At 38.3% G+C, this 17,350-nt stretch overlaps 1 protein-coding gene across 1 annotated transcript in view; it reads left to right on the top strand.

Annotated features, from left to right (window-relative positions):
• NSL1 (NSL1 component of MIS12 kinetochore complex) overlaps window positions 1–6,697 on the top strand; it is a gene marked incomplete at its 5' end in the record, with an annotated part of 81,941 nt that extends 75,244 nt beyond the window's left edge. The window contains one exon of the mRNA XM_082472007.1: window positions 5,104–6,697. Within this exon, the coding sequence (XP_082328133.1) occupies window positions 5,104–5,123 (20 nt within the window). The 3' untranslated portion in view covers window positions 5,124–6,697. The remainder of the gene's footprint in view (window positions 1–5,103) is intronic.
• Between the last annotated feature and the right edge of the window lie 10,653 nt (window positions 6,698–17,350).

Below are 17,350 nucleotides of genomic sequence, written 5' to 3'. Positions count from 1 at the left end.
GAAATGGAGATTTCTATACCAAAAGGAAATATGGGTGGTCCTTGCGGTGATGGAAAAAATGTTCCGGATCTCGACTGTATCAGCGTCAATATCTGGTTGCAGTATTGTACTATAGGTTTGAAAGGTTTTACCACTGGGAGAAACTGGGTAAAGAGCACGTGGGATCTCATCACAAGCAAATCTACAAATATCTCAAAATAAAAAAGTTTAGTTAAAAAAGCAACAAAATGATAAAATTTAGGATAGTTAGGGTAGGGAGAGGAATGGAATAGGGATGAGCATAAAAGTAAATGAAAGTGATTGTCAGTGTTCTGGTTTTTGGATTAGGTCATGGGTTTAGAGATGTTTGCTATATTATTAATAAATAAATAAGTAATAAATAATTAAAAGAAGTCTATTCATGAACCAATGATGACAGAGTACAAGGAACCAAGAATAAAGGTTAATCCAATTTTGGGTACCTGAGGTTTACTGGAGGGAAATAAAAACTAGCTCAGCTCCTTTTGAGAAGCAGACTTTGGGCAGCTTTCTTACACACACCTAAGGGTCTTTCTGCAGTCAACAAGCCAAGAGCACAGGCAATTGTTAAGAGAGAAAAGAGAAAAGAGATTTCTTGAAACAGCCCCAGAAACCCATCTCGAGTGTTTGGGGGAATACCAGAGGTATTATTCTCTTTCTAATGAAGTTTACTGTGGTGCTAGTGGAAAGTCATTCATAGTTTATTCATTCAGCGGATTTGTGACCAGTGTGTGCTAGGCACAACAAGAATTTGGAGATGCCTCCAAGGAAATTACAAATTAGTTGTAGAAAAGTGGTCGGTCCTACAGGAAATGAGTGAAATTATTTTTTTAAGTGAGTCACAAATGTCTTATTCATTGTTTTAAAGACAAAAATGAGCAATCTCTTCAGATACTAGGCTATTATAATTCCCATGGTATGCCATAATTTAGGGTTGCCCTAAGTTGTACTAGTAGTGCATAACTAGTTAAAACACTATTTTACTATCAGTAGATGTCTTTTCATACAAAACAAAAGTGAAGGAAAAAAGAAAAATTAGTTACTTAATTTTTCTGTGAAGTATGCTAACATGATGCTTCTGTAAGTCATTAAGCACACTCACATCTGCCTTGATGGTCTGTGCTGGACCTTCTGCGGGGGCAACTCTTTTAATCCAAGTGCTACTTGCCCCAGTGCAAATGTTCATTATATATGAATCAATTAACCTTTAGTCAGTGCATGCTCTGCCTGAGTTTGAATGCTAACTCTGCCATTTTTGTTGGTAATCTGGGCAAGTTTCTTAAGTTCTCTGTGCTTCAATGCCCTCATTTCTAGGGCTGTTTATTCCTACAGCTAGGCACTGGGTTGGGGAGTGGGGACAGAGGGATACATGAGACATTGTCTTTGCCCTCACGGGGTTTCTAATCTAGTAGGGGAAGACAGTAGGGAACTAATATATGAATAAGAACTGGAAAGACACACCAAACTGGTGGTGGAATTGGAGGTGATGATCACGTTCAATTTGTCTATAATAGTTGAATCCCTTCTTTTTAAAACGAGAGTCCATTCATGGATTTCTTATGAAAATAAATGTTTTTTCAAAACTTCCTAAAGAAGTTGAGAAGTGGAGAAAAAAAGGATTTGTAGGTAATTCTGATTGTCAAGGAAAGTCTTCATGGAGAGAGAGATGCTTAAGCTACTTTTGGAAAAGGGAGTAGATGTCCAACAGGCCAACTGAGTTGTTAGGGCTGGGAAGGGGATGTGTGTGGAAAAAACAAAAGGGAAGCAGAAGGACAAAAGCCATAGAGAATGGAGACATCTTGGTGTGGTCTGGAGGACCCCAAGCGATGCTACTGCATGTGCATGATGGGTGAGGTGGGTCAAGGGGGAAGAGAAGGCTGGAGAGGTAGAGAGAGCCATGGAGGCCAAGCGGAGTTGCTGTGCTTCATCCTAGTGACAAAGGGGAGCCAAGGAAAGGTTTTACATACAGGAGTCACGTGACAAATTTGCATTTTAAAGGGACTAGAGGCCATCATGGATGAGAGCAGGAGAAGGAAGGCCTATCACAGGGCAGTTCTATGGTCCAGAAGAAAAAGGATGTGGGGGAGGGAGAAATGTAAGGAGGGAGGGATTCCAGAGATGTTTGGAAACAGGAGCAGACATAGATTTACGGTGAAACTAGCGAAGTGTAAGCTTAGACCCTTCCCAGGCCCTGGGAGGGAGAGGGGTCATAGCCCCGTGTTCATGTGGTCATATGTTTTTGTAGAATTTGCAAAAACTATTTTAACTGTAATTATTTAAGACTTGAATGATCTTTTTATCCTCTCTATAAAAATAAGTTTCTGACGCACTGTTATATGCTTTTGATCAAAGAGTATGCAGCCGAAAAATATTTGAGATAAAATCATATGGAGTATATTAGCCATTAACAAAAAATAAGTATGCCATTTTCTGAATTTTTTTCACATTTGTGGTATTTTTTTAAGATTTATTTTCTCACTATAATTACATCTTGATTTTAATATCCAAATTTGAATTATTTTTCTTAATGAGGGTGCCCCAAGTGGTGTCAGTTTCAGGCCTCACAAACCCTGGATCAGCCCTGATGTAGCCTTAGAGATTGACTGGGGGTGGGGGCTGTGGAAGATGCCCTCATGCTCTCTGCTGGGCGACTGGGCAGCTGTTGGCCCAGACTGGGGGCCAGGGCACACAGAGGAGTGTCTTTGGGTGGATGATAAACTTAGTAGGGATCACGTGAGGCTGAAGGGTCTGTGAGATATCCCGGAAGAGAGGCCCAGGAGGGAGGTCTCAGTGCAGAAAGACAAATTGGAAAGACCCAGAATGAGAGGAGCCAGGCCAAGGATGGAGGGTGGAGCTCAGGGCAGCCATGACCAGGAGGTAGGTGGAGCTGCAGAGATGAGACAGAGAGACAGAGAAAGGCAGATAGATACACAGACAGACAGAACAAGGATATAAAACCCAGTCCCTTAAGTTTTCCAGCCTCTATTCCAGAACCTTCTTTGGCATCTGGGCCAAAGTCACTCACTGGCACCCCACCACAAGTAACTTTTCTTTTTTCTGTCTCCTTTTTTCCCCTTTTTCTCCTTTGGCCTTTCTCTTTTTTCCTCTTTCCTTTGTCAGTGCCAATTCTACAAGAAGGAATAAGATAACAAGCTAACATAATGAGATTAAGGATTCTTTCCAAATCTTTTCCCCACTTTTAGGGCCATAGAGCTAGAGCCTAAAATTCCACCATTTGTTCCAGTCCCAAGCTCTGAGAACTGGAGGGTTGCTAGTATAAGTCCTGGAGTCTAAAGGCCCCAAACCAGGAGCTCCAATGTCCAAGAGTAGGAGAAGATAGATGTTCCAGCTCAAGAAGAGAGAAGGAATTTGCCCTTCCTTTGCTGTTTTGTTCCGCTGGGCCCTCAACAGATGAGATGATGCCTGCGCATATTGGTGAGGGTGGATTTTCTTTACTCAGTCTACTGAATAAAATAGTAATCTCTTCCAAAACATCCTCACAGACACACCCAGAAGAAATGTTTTACCAGCTATCTGGGTGTCCTTTCCCCTAGTCAAGCTGACACATAAAATTAACCACCACAATTTGCCAAAATATTAACAAGAATTATCTCTGGTGGGTGATTGGATAATGGGGAGTCTTTTTCTTCTATATGCTTTCCAATTGAGTCTAGATTTTACTATCATGTATGACCAGAATAAAAAAAGAATATTAAAGGTTATAAAGTTAGCTGGCTGACTATTAGGTGCCAACCACCTGCCTACCTCTTCCACAATGTTGACAAACAAGGCTGTAATTAGGAAAGTAATTCTCTTATTCTGAAAAACAAAACAAAACAAAACAAAAAAAACCTACAACAAATTACAAATGTAAAAAACTGACAAATACCAAAAATATCAGAAAAATTAAGAAAATACCATATTTTTATTAATTACCTTCCTGACATGCCTTTATAATACTTTTTTTCTCACCTTTTAAGTGCACATTTTTTGTTCTTTTCATAAGACAATGCTTCTGTAACATCATTTTCTATAGACCAGAAAGATAATTCAGTCCTTCCATGTGATGGATAAAAATTTGATTAAAAAAATATTCAGATAATTTCTTTCAGCCTCACAACAAGTTACTGGTAATTGTCATACAATTTTTTAGAATTGTTGTCAGATTTGGAAAAATCTCTAAATTTGTCGATGTGTGAGTTGTAATATTTCAGGACATTTCATGTTTTCTTTTCCATTGATTCATCTTAAATATTCTTAGAACTGATGACATTCATTAACCAATTTGTTACCGATGTCCTCATTGTACTGGCATATTTTCCTTATCAATGTCAATATTTCACATGAGAGCAGCAAGAATTGTAAATGTTTTTCCTTTGTGATTATATAATGTACTCTACCTCATTATTGGATCATCAGACAATCCAAGAGCCTGTTCATTGTTTCCATTTGACATTATCTTTTCCTCTGAATGAATTACTGCTTCCAGTATAATCTGAAATGTGCTGTTATAATTTGCTTATTGATGTCAGAAAAATTTCTATTTATTTTAATTACTTTTCTTTATCTCTTTTTTACATTTCACTAATTTTATGTATCTTTTTCTTTCAATTCTTTAATACATAAATGAATTGATTTTTAAAATTATTTATTTATTTTGATTGAAATATAGTTGATATACAATATTATGTGAGTTTTGGTGTACAACATAGTGATTCGCCATTTAAATACATTACAAAATGATCATGATAAGTTTAGTAACCATCTGACACCACACAAAGTTATTACAGTATTATTGTATATATTCCTTATGCTATAAGTTACCTCCCTGTGACTTGTTCACTTTATAATTGGAAGTTTGTACCTCTTATTCCCCTCACCTCTTTCATCTAACTCCCCACCCTATACATAAATGAATTTAGAGATGAGAAAGAATAGTGTCCTCCCTATAAGAAAAAAATCAGAAGTCTGTACTCTTTTTTTCTTTTTAAGATTTTTTTTTTTTTTTTGATGTGGACCATTTTTAAAGTCTTTATTGAATTTGTTACAACACTGATTCTGTTTTACGTTTTGGTTTTTTGGCAGTGAGGCATGTGGTGTCTTAGCTCCCTGACCAGGAATTGAACCTGCACCTCCTGCATCGGAAGGCCAGGTCTTAACCACTGGACCACCAGGGAAGTCCCTGTACTCTCTTGTATTGAAAATGTTCCAGAAGATATTTCCAAATAGCAGTTAAAATGTCATATTCAAGCTTTATCAAATATATCACTCCCATTAACAAAGAAAAAAATCCCTTATGGTACATTTATTATTGTATAAGCTGTAGGGTTGATTTCATTCCTGGCAGGAGAGAATGCTCTTTTGACTAGACATAAACAAAAGCTGAATCTTCTGCTTACCATTTTACATGTGTGATGATCTGAAGAATTTTCAGAGATTAGCTTCTGGGGCTGTACGTTTCAAACCTTGTTTCTCTTCCACCACTGATATAAGTTTGGTGCCTGGCAGTGTAGGAATGTTCATGTCTCAGTACAACATACCTTGTCAGGTGAGTTAGCGTGGAGGGCAGTAGGAATATTCCTGGAAGCCATACAGTAAGCAATAATAGGACTTGACAGAAGTGACTGCAAACCACAACCCTGTATCCCAATATAAAAATATGTCTCTGATTAAACCTTCCCCCAAATGCCCACAACCACTTCAATACCACCAGACTTGAGGGGACTGAGGGGAAGTTGGGGTGGAAAAGAGACAGTGGTCTTAACCATTTGTGGTTGAAATATCCCAGTTTTGCAAATTTTATTACAACCTATCACCATGTGAACACGTTACCAGGGCCCCTTCTGGGCCTTGAAAGGAACCTGTCCAAGTGAGGAGCCTTGAAGCTTACGCTCACTGACTTCCTGGCAAATTGGCCTCAGCCTCCCCTGCTCTCAGCATCTTCCAAGCCCTCATCCACGCTCTCCTGGACTGTTGCCATCACCTCCTCTTTCTTCCCTGCCCCTTTCAGTCTGTTCTTAACACAGTGCCCAAAGAGATCCTGTAAAAACTTAAGTCAGATCATGTCACACCTCTGTTCAAAAGCCTCCAACGTTTTCCGATCTCAATTCCAGTAAAAGCTAATAGTCCAGGTGGCCCTGCGTGACCTGGTCCTTTGCCTTTCTGACCTCACCTCGTGGTATCCAGCCCTTCCTTACTCCACTTCAGTCTCCTACAGTTTCTGGAGTGGCCAGACACAGTCCCGTGGGGCTCTTGAATTTGCTGTTCATGGAGCCTGGACAGCTCTTCCATCTCCTTCAGGGAAACCTTGCTTGACCTCCCCTCACAAGTCCGTTTCTTGTCCCTGCTTTATATTTCTCCATAGACTGAATCACCATCTAAATACTATGTTTTGCTTTTTTTGTTTTTTTAGTTATTTTATTTTATTTTTTTTAACAGCTTTATTGGAGTATAATTTCTTTACAATGGTCTGTTAGTTTCTGCTGTATAACAAAGTGAATCAGCTATACATATACATATATCCCCAAATCTCCTCTCTCTTGCGTCTCCCTCCCACCCTCCCTATCTCAACCCTCTAGGTACTCACAAAGCATGGAGCTGATCTCCCTGTATTATGTGGCTGCTTCCCACTAGCTATCTATTTTACATTTGGTAGTGTATATATGTCCATGCCACTCTCTCACTTCGTCCCAGCTTACCCTTCCCCCTCCACCCCGTCAAGTCCATTCTCTACGTCTGCGTCTTTATTCCTGTCCTGCCCCTAGGTTCTTCAGAACCTTTTTTTTTTTTTTTAGATTCCATACATATCTGTTAGCATACGGTATTTGTTTTTCTCTTTCTGACTTACTTCACTCTGTATGACAGACTCTAGGTCCACCCACCTCACTACAAATAACTCAATTTCGTTTCTTTTTATGGCTGGGTAATATTCCATTGTATATCTGTGCCACATCTTCTTTATCCATTCATCTATCAGTGGACACTTAGGTTGCTTCCATGTCCTGCCTATTGTAAATAGAACTGCAATGAACATTGTGGTACATGACACTTTTTGAATTATGGTTTCCTCAGGGTATATGCCCAGTAGTGGGATTGCTGGGTCGTATGGTAGTTCTATTTTTAATCTTTTAAGGAACCTCCATACTGTTCTCCATAGTGGCTGTATCAATTTACATTCCCACCAACAGTGCAAGAGGGTTCCCTTTTCTCCACACCCTCTCCAGCATTTATTGTTTGTACATTTTTTGGTGATGGCCAATCTGACTGGTGTGAGGTGATACCTCATTGTAGTTTTGATTTACATTTCTCTAATGATTAGTGATGTTGAGCATCCTTTCATGTGTTTGTTGGCAGTCTGTATATCTTCTTTGCAGAAATGTCTGTTTAGGACTTCTGCCCAGTTTTGGTTTGGGTTGTTTGTTTTTTGATACTGAGCTGCATGAGCTGCTTGTAAATTTTGGAGATTAATCCTTTCTCAGTTGCTTCATTTGCAACTATTTTCTCCCATTCTGAGGGTTGTCTTTTCGTCTTGTTTATGGTTTCCTTGGCTGTGCAAAAGCTTTTAAGTTTCATTAGGTCCCATTTGTTTATTTTTGCTTTTATTTCCATTTCTCTAGGAGGTGGGTCAAAAAGGATCTTGCTATGATTTATAGAGTGTTCTGCCTATGTTTTCCTCTAAGAGTTTGATAGTGTCTGGCCTTACATTTAGGTCTTTAATCCATTTTGAGTTTATTTTTGTGCATGGTGTTAGGGAGTGTTCTAACTTCATTCTTTTACATGTAGCTGTCCAGTTTTCCCAGCACCACTTATTGAAGAGGCTGTCTTTTCTCCATTGTATATTCTTGCCTCCTTTATCACAAATAAGGTGACCGTAGGTGCGTGTGTTTATCTCTGGGCTTTCTATCCTGTTCCATGGATCTATATTTCTGTTTTTGTGTCAGTACTATACTGTCTTGATTACTGTAACTTTGTAGTATAGTCTGAAGTCCAGGAGCCTGATTCCTCCAGCTCTGTTTTTCTTTCTCAAGGTTGCTTTGGCTATTCAGGGTCTTTTGTGTTTCCATACAAACTGTGAAATTTTTTGTTCTAGTTCTGTGAAAAATGCCAGTGGTAGTTTGATATGGATTGCATTGAATCTGTAGATTGCTTTGGGTAGTATAGTCATTTTCACAATGTTGATTCTTCCAATCCAAGAACATGATATATCTCTCCATCTGTCTGTATCATCTTTAATTTCTTTCATCAGTGTCTTATAGTTTTCTGCATACAGGTCTTTTGTCTCCTTAGGTAGGTTTATTCCTAGGTGTTTTATTCTTTTTGTTGCAATGGTAAATGGGAGTGCTTCCTTAATCTCTCTTTCACATTTTTCATCATTAGTGTATAGGAATGCAAGAGATTTCTGTGCATTAATTTTGTGTCCTGCTACTTTACCACATTCATTGATTAGCTCTAGTAGTTTTCTGGTAGCATCTTTAGGATTTTCTATGTATAGTATCATGTCATCTGCAAACAGTGACAGCTTTACTTCTTCTTTTCTGCTTTGGATTCCTTTTATTTCTTTTTCTTCTCTGATTGCTGTGGCTAAAACTTCCAAAACTATGTTGAATAATAGTGGTGAGAGTGGACAACCTTGTCTTGTTCCTGATCTTAGAGGAAATGCTTTCAGTTTTTCACCATTGAGAACGATGTTGACTGTGGGTTTGTCATATATGGCCTTTATTATGTTGAGGCAAGTTCCCTCTATGCCTACTTTCTGGAGGGTTTTTATCATAAATGGGTGTTGAATTTTGTCAAAAGCTTTTTCTGCATTTATTGAGATGATCATATGGTTTTTCTCCTTCAATTTGTTAATATGGTTTACCACATTGATTGATTTGCATATATTGAAGAATCCTTGCATTCCTGGGTTAAACCCCACTTGATCATGGTGTATGATCCTTTTAATGTGCTGTTGGATCCTGTTTGCTAGTATTTTGTTGAGGATTTTTGCATCTATGTTCATCAGTGATATTGTCCTGTAGTTTTCTTTCTTTGTGACATTTTTGTCTGGTTTTGGTATCAGGGTTATGGTGGCCTCATAGAACGAGTTTGGGAGTGTTCCTCCTTCTGCTATATTTTGGAAGAGTTTGAGAAGGATAGGTGTTAGATCTTCTCTAAATGTTTGATAGAATTCACCTGTGAAGCCATCTGATCCTGGACTTTTGTTTGTTGGAAGATTTTTAATCACAGTTTCAATTTCAGTGCTTGTGATTGGTCTGTTCATATTTTGTATTTCTTCCTGGTTCAGTCTCGGAAGGTTGTGCATTTCTAAGAATTTGTCCATTTCTTCCAGATTGTCCATTTTATTGGCATATAGTTGCTTGTAGTAATCTCTCATGATCTTTTGTGTTTCTGCAGTGTCTGCTGTAATTTCTCCTTTTTCATTTCTAATTCTATTGATTTGAGTCTTTTCCCTCTTTTTCTTGATGAGTCTGGCTAATGGTTTATCAATTTTGTTTATCTTCTCAAAAACCAGCTTTTAGTTTTATTGATCTTTGCTATCGTTTCCTTCATTTCTTTTTCATTTATTTCTGATCTTATCTTTATGATTTCTTTCCTTCTGCTAACTTTGGGATTTTTTTGTTCTTCTTTCTCTAATTGCTTTAGGTGTAAGGTTTGGTTGTTTATTTGAGATATTTCTTGTTTCTTAAGGTAGGATTGTATTGCTATAAACTTCCCTCTTAGAACTGCTTTTGCTGCATCCCATAGATTTTGGGTCATCATGTTTTCATTGTCATTTGTTTCTAGGTATTTTTTGATTTCCTCTTTGATTTCTTCAGTGATCTCTTGGTTATTAGGTAGTTTATTGTGTAGCCTCCATGTGTTTGTATTTTTTACAGATTTTTTCCTGTAATTGATATCTAATCTCATAGCATTGTGGTTGGAAAAGATACTTGATACGATTTCAATTTTCTTAAATTTACCAAGGCTTGATTTGTGACCCAAGATATGATCTATCCTGGAGAATGTTCCATGAGCACTTGAGAAGAAAGTATATTCTGTTATTTTTGGATGGAATGCCCTATAAATAACAAGTCCATCTTGTTTAATGTCTCATTTAAAGCTTGTGTTTCCTTATTTGTTTTCATTTTGGGTGATCTGTCCATTGGTGTAAGTGAGGTGTTAAAATCCCCCACTATTACTGTGTTACTGTTGATTTCCTCTTTTAGAGCTGTTAGCATTTGCCTATGTATTGAGGCGCTCCTATGTTGGGTGCATAAATATTTACAATTGTCATATCTTCTTCTTGGATTGATCCCTTGGTCATTAGGTAGTGTCCTTCTTTGTCTCTTGTAATAGTCTTTATTTTAAAGTCATTTTGTCTGATATGAGAATTGCTACTCCAGCTTTCTTTTGATTTCCATTTGCATGGAATATCTTTTTCCATCCCCTCACTTTCGGTCTGTATGTGTCCCTAGGTCTGAAGTGGGTCTCTTGTAGACAGCATATATACAGGTCTTGTTTTTGTGTGCATTCAGCCAGTCTATGTCTTTTGGTAGGAGCATTTAATCCATTTACTTTTAAGGTAATTATCGATATGTATGTTCCTATTACCATTTTCTTAATTGTTTTGGGTTTGTTATTGTAGGTCTTTTCCTTCTCTTGTGTTTCCTGCCTAGAGAAGTTCCTTTAGCATTTGTTGTAAAGCTGGTTTGGTGGTGCTGAATTCTCTTAACTTTTGCTTGTCTGTAAAGGTTTTAATTTTTCTGTCAAATCTGAATGAGATCCTTGCTGGGTAGAGTAATCTTGGTTGTAGGTTTTTCCCTTTCATCACTTTAAATATGTCCTGCCACTCCCTTCTGGCTTGCAGAGTTTCTGCTGAAAGACCAGCTGTTAACTTTATGGGGATTCCCTTGTATGTTATTTGTTGCTTTTCCCTTGTTGCTTTTAATATTTTTTGTTTGTATTTAATTTTTGATAGTTTGATTAATATGTGTCTCAGCGTGTTTCTCTTTGGGTTTATCCTGTATGGGTCTCTCTTTGCTTCCTGGACTTGATTGACTATTTCCTTTCCCATGTTAGAGAAGTTTTCCACTATTATTTCTTCAAATATTTTCTCAGCCCCTTTTATTTTCTCTTCCTATTCTGGGACCCCTATAATTCAAATGTTGGTGTGCATCACCCTGATACCAAAACCAGACAAAGATGTCACAAAGAAAGAAAACTACAGGCCAATATCACTGATGGACATAGATGCAAAAATCCTCAACAAAATACTAGCAAACAGAATCCAACAGCACATTAAAAGGATCATACACCATGATCAAGTGGGGTTTATCCCAGGAATGCAAGGATTCTTCAATATACGCAAATCAATCAATGTGATACATCATATTAACAAACTGAAGGAGAAAAACCATATGATCATCTCAATAGATGCAGAGAAAGCTTTCGACAAAATTCAACACCCATTTATGATAAAAGCCCTGCAGAAAGTAGGCATAGAGGGAACTTTCCTCAACATAATAAAGGCCATATATGACAAACCCACAGCCAACATTGTCCTCAATGGTGAAAAACTGAAACCATTTCCACTAAGATCAGGAACAAGACAATGTTGCCCACTCTCACCACTATTATTCAACATAGTTTTGGAAGTGTTAGCCACAGCAATCAGAGAAGACAAAGAAATAAAAGGAATCCAAATCGGAAAAGAAGAAGTAAAGCTGTCACTATTTGCAGATGACATGATACTATACATAGAGAATCCTAAAGATGCTACCAGAAAACTCCTAGAGCTAATCAATGAATTTGGTAAAGTAGCAGGATACAAAATTAATGCACAGAAATCTCTTGCATTTCTATACACTAATGACGAAAAATCTGAAAGTGAAATTAAGAAAACACTCCCATTTACCATTGCAACAAAAAGAATAAAATATCTAGGAATAAACCTACCTAAGGAGACAAAAGACCTGTATGCAGAAAATTATAAGACACTGATGAAAGAAATTAAAGATGATACAAATAGATGGAGAGATATACCATGTTCCTGGATTGGAAGAATCAACATTGTGAAAATGACTCTACTACCCAAAGCAATCTACAGATTCAATGCAATCCCTATCAAACTACCACTGGCATTTTTCACAGAACTAGAACAAAAAATTTCACAATTTGTATGGAAACACAAAAGACCCCGAATAGCCAAAGCAATCTTGAGAACGAAAAATGGAGCTGGGGGAATCAGGCTCCCTGACTTCAGACTATATTACAAAGCTTCAGTAATCAAGACAGTTTGGTACTGGCACAAAAACAGAAATATAGATCAATGGAACAGGATAGAAAGCCCAGAGATAAACCCACACACATATGGGCACCTTATTTTTGATAAAGGAGGCAAGCATATACAGTGGAGAAAAGACAGCCTCTTCAATAAGTGGTGCTGGGAAAATTGGACAGGTACATGTAAAAGTATGAAAATAGAACACTCCCTGACACCATGCACAAAAATAAACTCAAAATGGATTAAAGACCTAAGTGTAAGGGCAGACACTATCAAACTCTTAGAGGAAAACATAGGCAGAACACTCTATGACATACATCACAGCAAGATTCTTTTTGACCCAGCTCCCAGAGAAATGGAAATAAGAACACAAATAAACAAATGGGACCTAATGAAACTTAAAAGCTTTTGCACAGCAAAGGAAACCATAAACAAGACCAAAAGACAACCATCAGAATGGGAGAAAATATTTGCAAATGAAGCAACTGACAAAGGATTAATCTCCAAGATTTACAAGCAGCTCATGCAGCTCAATAACAAAAAAACGAACAACCCAATCCAAAAATGGGCCGAAGACCTAAATAGACATTTCTCCAAAGAAGATATACAGATGGCCTACAGACACATGAAAGAATGCTCAACATCATTAATCATTAGAGAAATGCAAATCAAAACTACAATGAGATATCATCTCACACCGGTCAGAATGGCCATCATCAAAAAATCTAGAAACAATAAATGCTGGAGAGGGTGTGGAGGAAAGGGAACACTCTTGCACTGTTGGTGGGAATGTAAATTGATACAGCCACTATGGAGAACAGTATGGAGGTTCCTTAAAAAACTACAAATAGAACTACCATACGACCCAGCAATCCCACTACTGGGCATATACCCTGAGAAAACCATAGGTCAAAAAGAGTCATGTACCAAAATGTTCATTGCAGCTCTATTTACAATAGCCAGGACATGGAAGCAATCTAAATGTCCATCGACAGAAGAATGGATAAAGAAGATGTGGCACATATATACAATGGAATATTACTCAGCCATAAAAAGAAATGAAATGGAGGTATTTGTAATGAGGTGGATGGAGTTAGAGTCTGTCATACAGAGTGAAGTAAGTCAGAAAGAGAAAAACAAATACAGTATGCTAACACATATATACGGAATCTAAGGGGAAAAAAAAAAAAAAAAAAAAAGGCCATGAAGAACCTAGTGGCAAGACGGGAATAAAGACACAGACCTACTAGAGAATGGACTTGAGGATATGGGGAGGGGGTGGGGTGAGATGTGACAGGGTAAGAGAGTGTCATGGACATATATACACTACCAAATGTAAAATAGATAACTAGTGGGAAGCAGCCGCATAGCACAGGGAGATCAGCTCGGTGCTTTGTGACCACCTAGAGGGATGGGATGGGGAGGGTGGGAGGGAGGGAGATGCAAGAGGGAAGAGAAATGGGAACATATTGTATATGTATAACTGATTCACTTTGTTATAAAGCAGAAGCTAACACACCATTGTAAGGCAATTATACTTCAATAAAGATGTTAAAAAAAAAAATGTTGGTGTGTTTAACATTGTCTCAGAGGTCTCTGAGACTATCCTCAATTCATTTTATTCTTTTTTCTTTATTCTGCTCTGCGGTAATTATTTCCACTATTTTATCTTCCAGGTCACTTATCCGTTCTTCTGCCTCAGTTATTCTGCTATTGACCCCTTCTAGAGAATTTTTAATTTCATTTGTTGTGTTGTTCATGATTGTTTGTTTGCTCTTTAGTTCTTCTAGATCCTTGTTAAACGTTTCTTGTATTTTCTCCATTCTATTTCCAAGATTTTGGATCATCTTTACTATCATTACTCTGAATTCTTTTTTAGGTAGACTGCCTATTTCCTCTTCATTTGTTTGGTCTGGTGGGTTTTTACCTTGCTCTTTCATCTGCTGTGTGTTTCTCTGTCTTCTCATTTTGCTTAACTTACGGTGTTTGGGGTCTCCATTTCACAGGCTGCAGGTTCGTAGTTCCCATTGTTTTTGGTGTCTGCCCCCAGTGGGTGAGGTTGGTTCAGTGGGTTGTGTAGGCTTCCTGGTGGAGGGGACTGGTGCCTGTGTTCTGTTGGATAAAGCTGGATCTTGTCTTTCTGGTGGGCAGGACCGCATCCGGTGGTGTCTTTTGGGGTGTCTGTGACCTTATGATTTTAGACAGCCTCTCTGCTAATGGGTGGGGTTGTGTTTCTGTCTTGCTAGTTGTTTGGCATAGGGTGTCCAGCACTGTAGCTTGCTGGTCGTTGAGTGGAATTGGGTCTTAGTGTTGAGATGGAGGTTTCTGGGAGAGCTTTTGCTGTTTGATATTACGTGGAACCGGGAGATCTCTGGTGGACCAATGTCCTGAACTCAGCTCTGCCACCTCAGAGGCACAGGCCTGACACCCGGCCGGAGCACCAAGACCCTGTCAGCCACACGGCTGGCCTGGAGCCTTCTCCCACAAGGGATGGGAGCTGTTTCACTTTCTCTTGAGCTTCTCTTTAACCAGATTAAAAGGGCCTCTGAGTTTCTGTTCACATAGTCAGAGTTTGCAGTATCTGTGTTTTGCTTATTGTCTGTCTCCCTCCTCTAGAATGTGAGCTCCTTAAGGTGTGGATCTTTGTTATGTCCACTGCTGTACCCAGTGCCTGGAATAGTGCCTGACATAATGACTGTTTTCTGGTAAACACAGGGGTCTCTGCCTTAAATGTTCCTTTCTCTAGCCCCACCAGCAGCCTGCAGGACCACCTTCTGAGAAAGATCAGTGAAAGTATAGTTACTGGAAGTCCAGTTTCCCTAAAAGTGAAGAGCAAAGGTGACATAGTGGCAGGGTTTTCTAGCATTTGAGCAGCTTGTTTTTATAAAGAACTGTTTTCTTGTGAAGTGAATCACCAGAGGATTTGATCACTGAATTATAAATCTCCTGCACCTCCTCCCCTTGTTCCCCAAAATGTAATCCAGAGTCACTGCGGTAGGAATAGGAAATTGCCAAATCATATAATTTTTCTTCCCATTTCAAAGGAAAAAATACAAATAAAAAGAAAAGAAGAAAAGGAGACACTTGAAATGTTTGTTCTTGTTTATCTTTTCTTCCTTTTCATTTTTCTTTCTCCTCCTGACTTTGAATAAAATGAACCAGAATATATCACAGAAAAGCAAGAAAACAGGCTGTTATTAGAGCATCCCACTTATTCAGAGGGTTTTGGCATTCTGCTGTGACAAATGAGCTTAGGGCCAGGGGAGATAATATCACTTGTAAATATAAAATATTTTAAGTTGTTAACATAATAAAACATTTTCCAAAAAGTTTGAAAAAGACAAGTAAGCGGGCTTCCCCGGTGGCGCAGTGGTTGAGAATCTGCCTGCCAATGTGGGGGACACAGGTTCGAGCCCTGGTCTGGGAAGATCCCACATGCCGTGGAGCAACTGGGCCCGTGAGCCACAATTACTGAGCCTGCGCGTCTGGAGCCTGTGCTCCGCAACAAGAGAGCCCGCGATAGTGAGAGGCCTGTGCACCGCGATGAAGAGTGGCCCCCGCTCGCCGCAACTAGAGAAAACCCTCGCACAGAAACGAAGACCCAACACAGCCAAAAAAAAAAAATAATAATAATAATAAATAAATAAATAAATAAATAAATTAAATTTAAAAAAAAAAGACAAGTAAAAGTATTCACCACAAAAGAAAAGCTAGAACTTTGGTATATTCCCTTCCAATTTTTTCTCTCATGCATACACTTTTTCATTATGGTAAAAAACATACAACATAAAATGTACCATCTTAGCCATTTTAAGTGTACAGTACAGTAGTGTTATGCACATATTTTTTAAAAATAAATTTATTTATTTATTTTTGGCTGTGTTGGGTCTTTGTTGCTGCGTGTGGGCTTTCTCTAGTTGTGGTGAGTGGGGGCTACTTTTCATTGTGGTCTGCAGCCTTCTCATTGTGGTGGCTTCTCTTGTTGCGAAGCATGGTATCTAGGCATGCAGGCTTCAGTAGTTGTGGCTCACGGGCTTAGTTGCTCCGTGGCACATGGGATCTTCCCGGAGCAGGGCTCCAACCTGTGTCCCCTGCATTGGTAGGCAGACTCTTAACCTCTGTGCCACCAGGGAAGTCCCCATATATTTTTACATATGTGTCATACTTGTCCCTATTGTACCCCGATTTTTTCCCTCACTTTACCTCATATCAAATAAATCTTCCATGTAGCCAATTTGTCTACATGCTTGTAATTTTAAAGATGCATAATATTCTATACCATGGTTATAACATACTTTAACTGTTCACCTATAATTGGACATATATGTTGCTTACAATTTTTCACTCGAAATATTATTATGAACTTTTAGTTCATGCAGTATTTTTCTCTTTAATACTTTTAATGAACTTGATTTTCTAGAAGTTTTCTGGGGAAAACTAAGTCAAAAGTGATGTCTTGCATGGTTCTTAAAAATTACAATACAATGGCTTCCCAGTGGTTTGTTCCAATTTACAATGATCCCAGTGAAGTATGAGAGTACCAATTTCACCACACTCTCACAACTTTTTCTGTTGCTAATTTAATAGTATAAAACGTTTCTTATTTTAATATGTATTTTTCCTGTATCTATTTTACTTGATTGTTTTCTCTGTTGGGAAATACCAGTTCCTGTCACTTGCTCGGTTTACCTTTGGGAGGTTGTCTCAATATTTTTCTTATTCCTTTCCATGGGCTGTATGTATAATAGAGATTTTAACCCTTTTTCATATTTATTGTGAATATTTTCCCCCAGCTATTGGTTTAAATTTACTTGTTATACTGTCATCTGAAGCAATTTAACATTGTTATACAGTTCAGATCTTTTTCAATGTGGTTTTTCCTATCATCTGTCATCTTAGAATATTCTCTCCACTTTGTCTTATCCCCAGGGCTTTGATAAAGGATTTAATTCTGCTTTATCTTCCTGATTTTATTTTCTGTATCTAATTATTTCATTCATCCATTTTGATGTAAATGATATGCAGGTCAAATTAATCTGTTCCTTAAATGCTCACTAGTTAACCAAC

The sequence above is a fragment of the Balaenoptera physalus genome (genome assembly GCF_965194825.1).
Source record: "Balaenoptera physalus genome assembly, chromosome: 1".
Lineage (NCBI taxonomy): Eukaryota > Metazoa > Chordata > Mammalia > Artiodactyla > Balaenopteridae > Balaenoptera > Balaenoptera physalus.
This window is presented reverse-complemented; position numbering and strand designations above follow the sequence as displayed.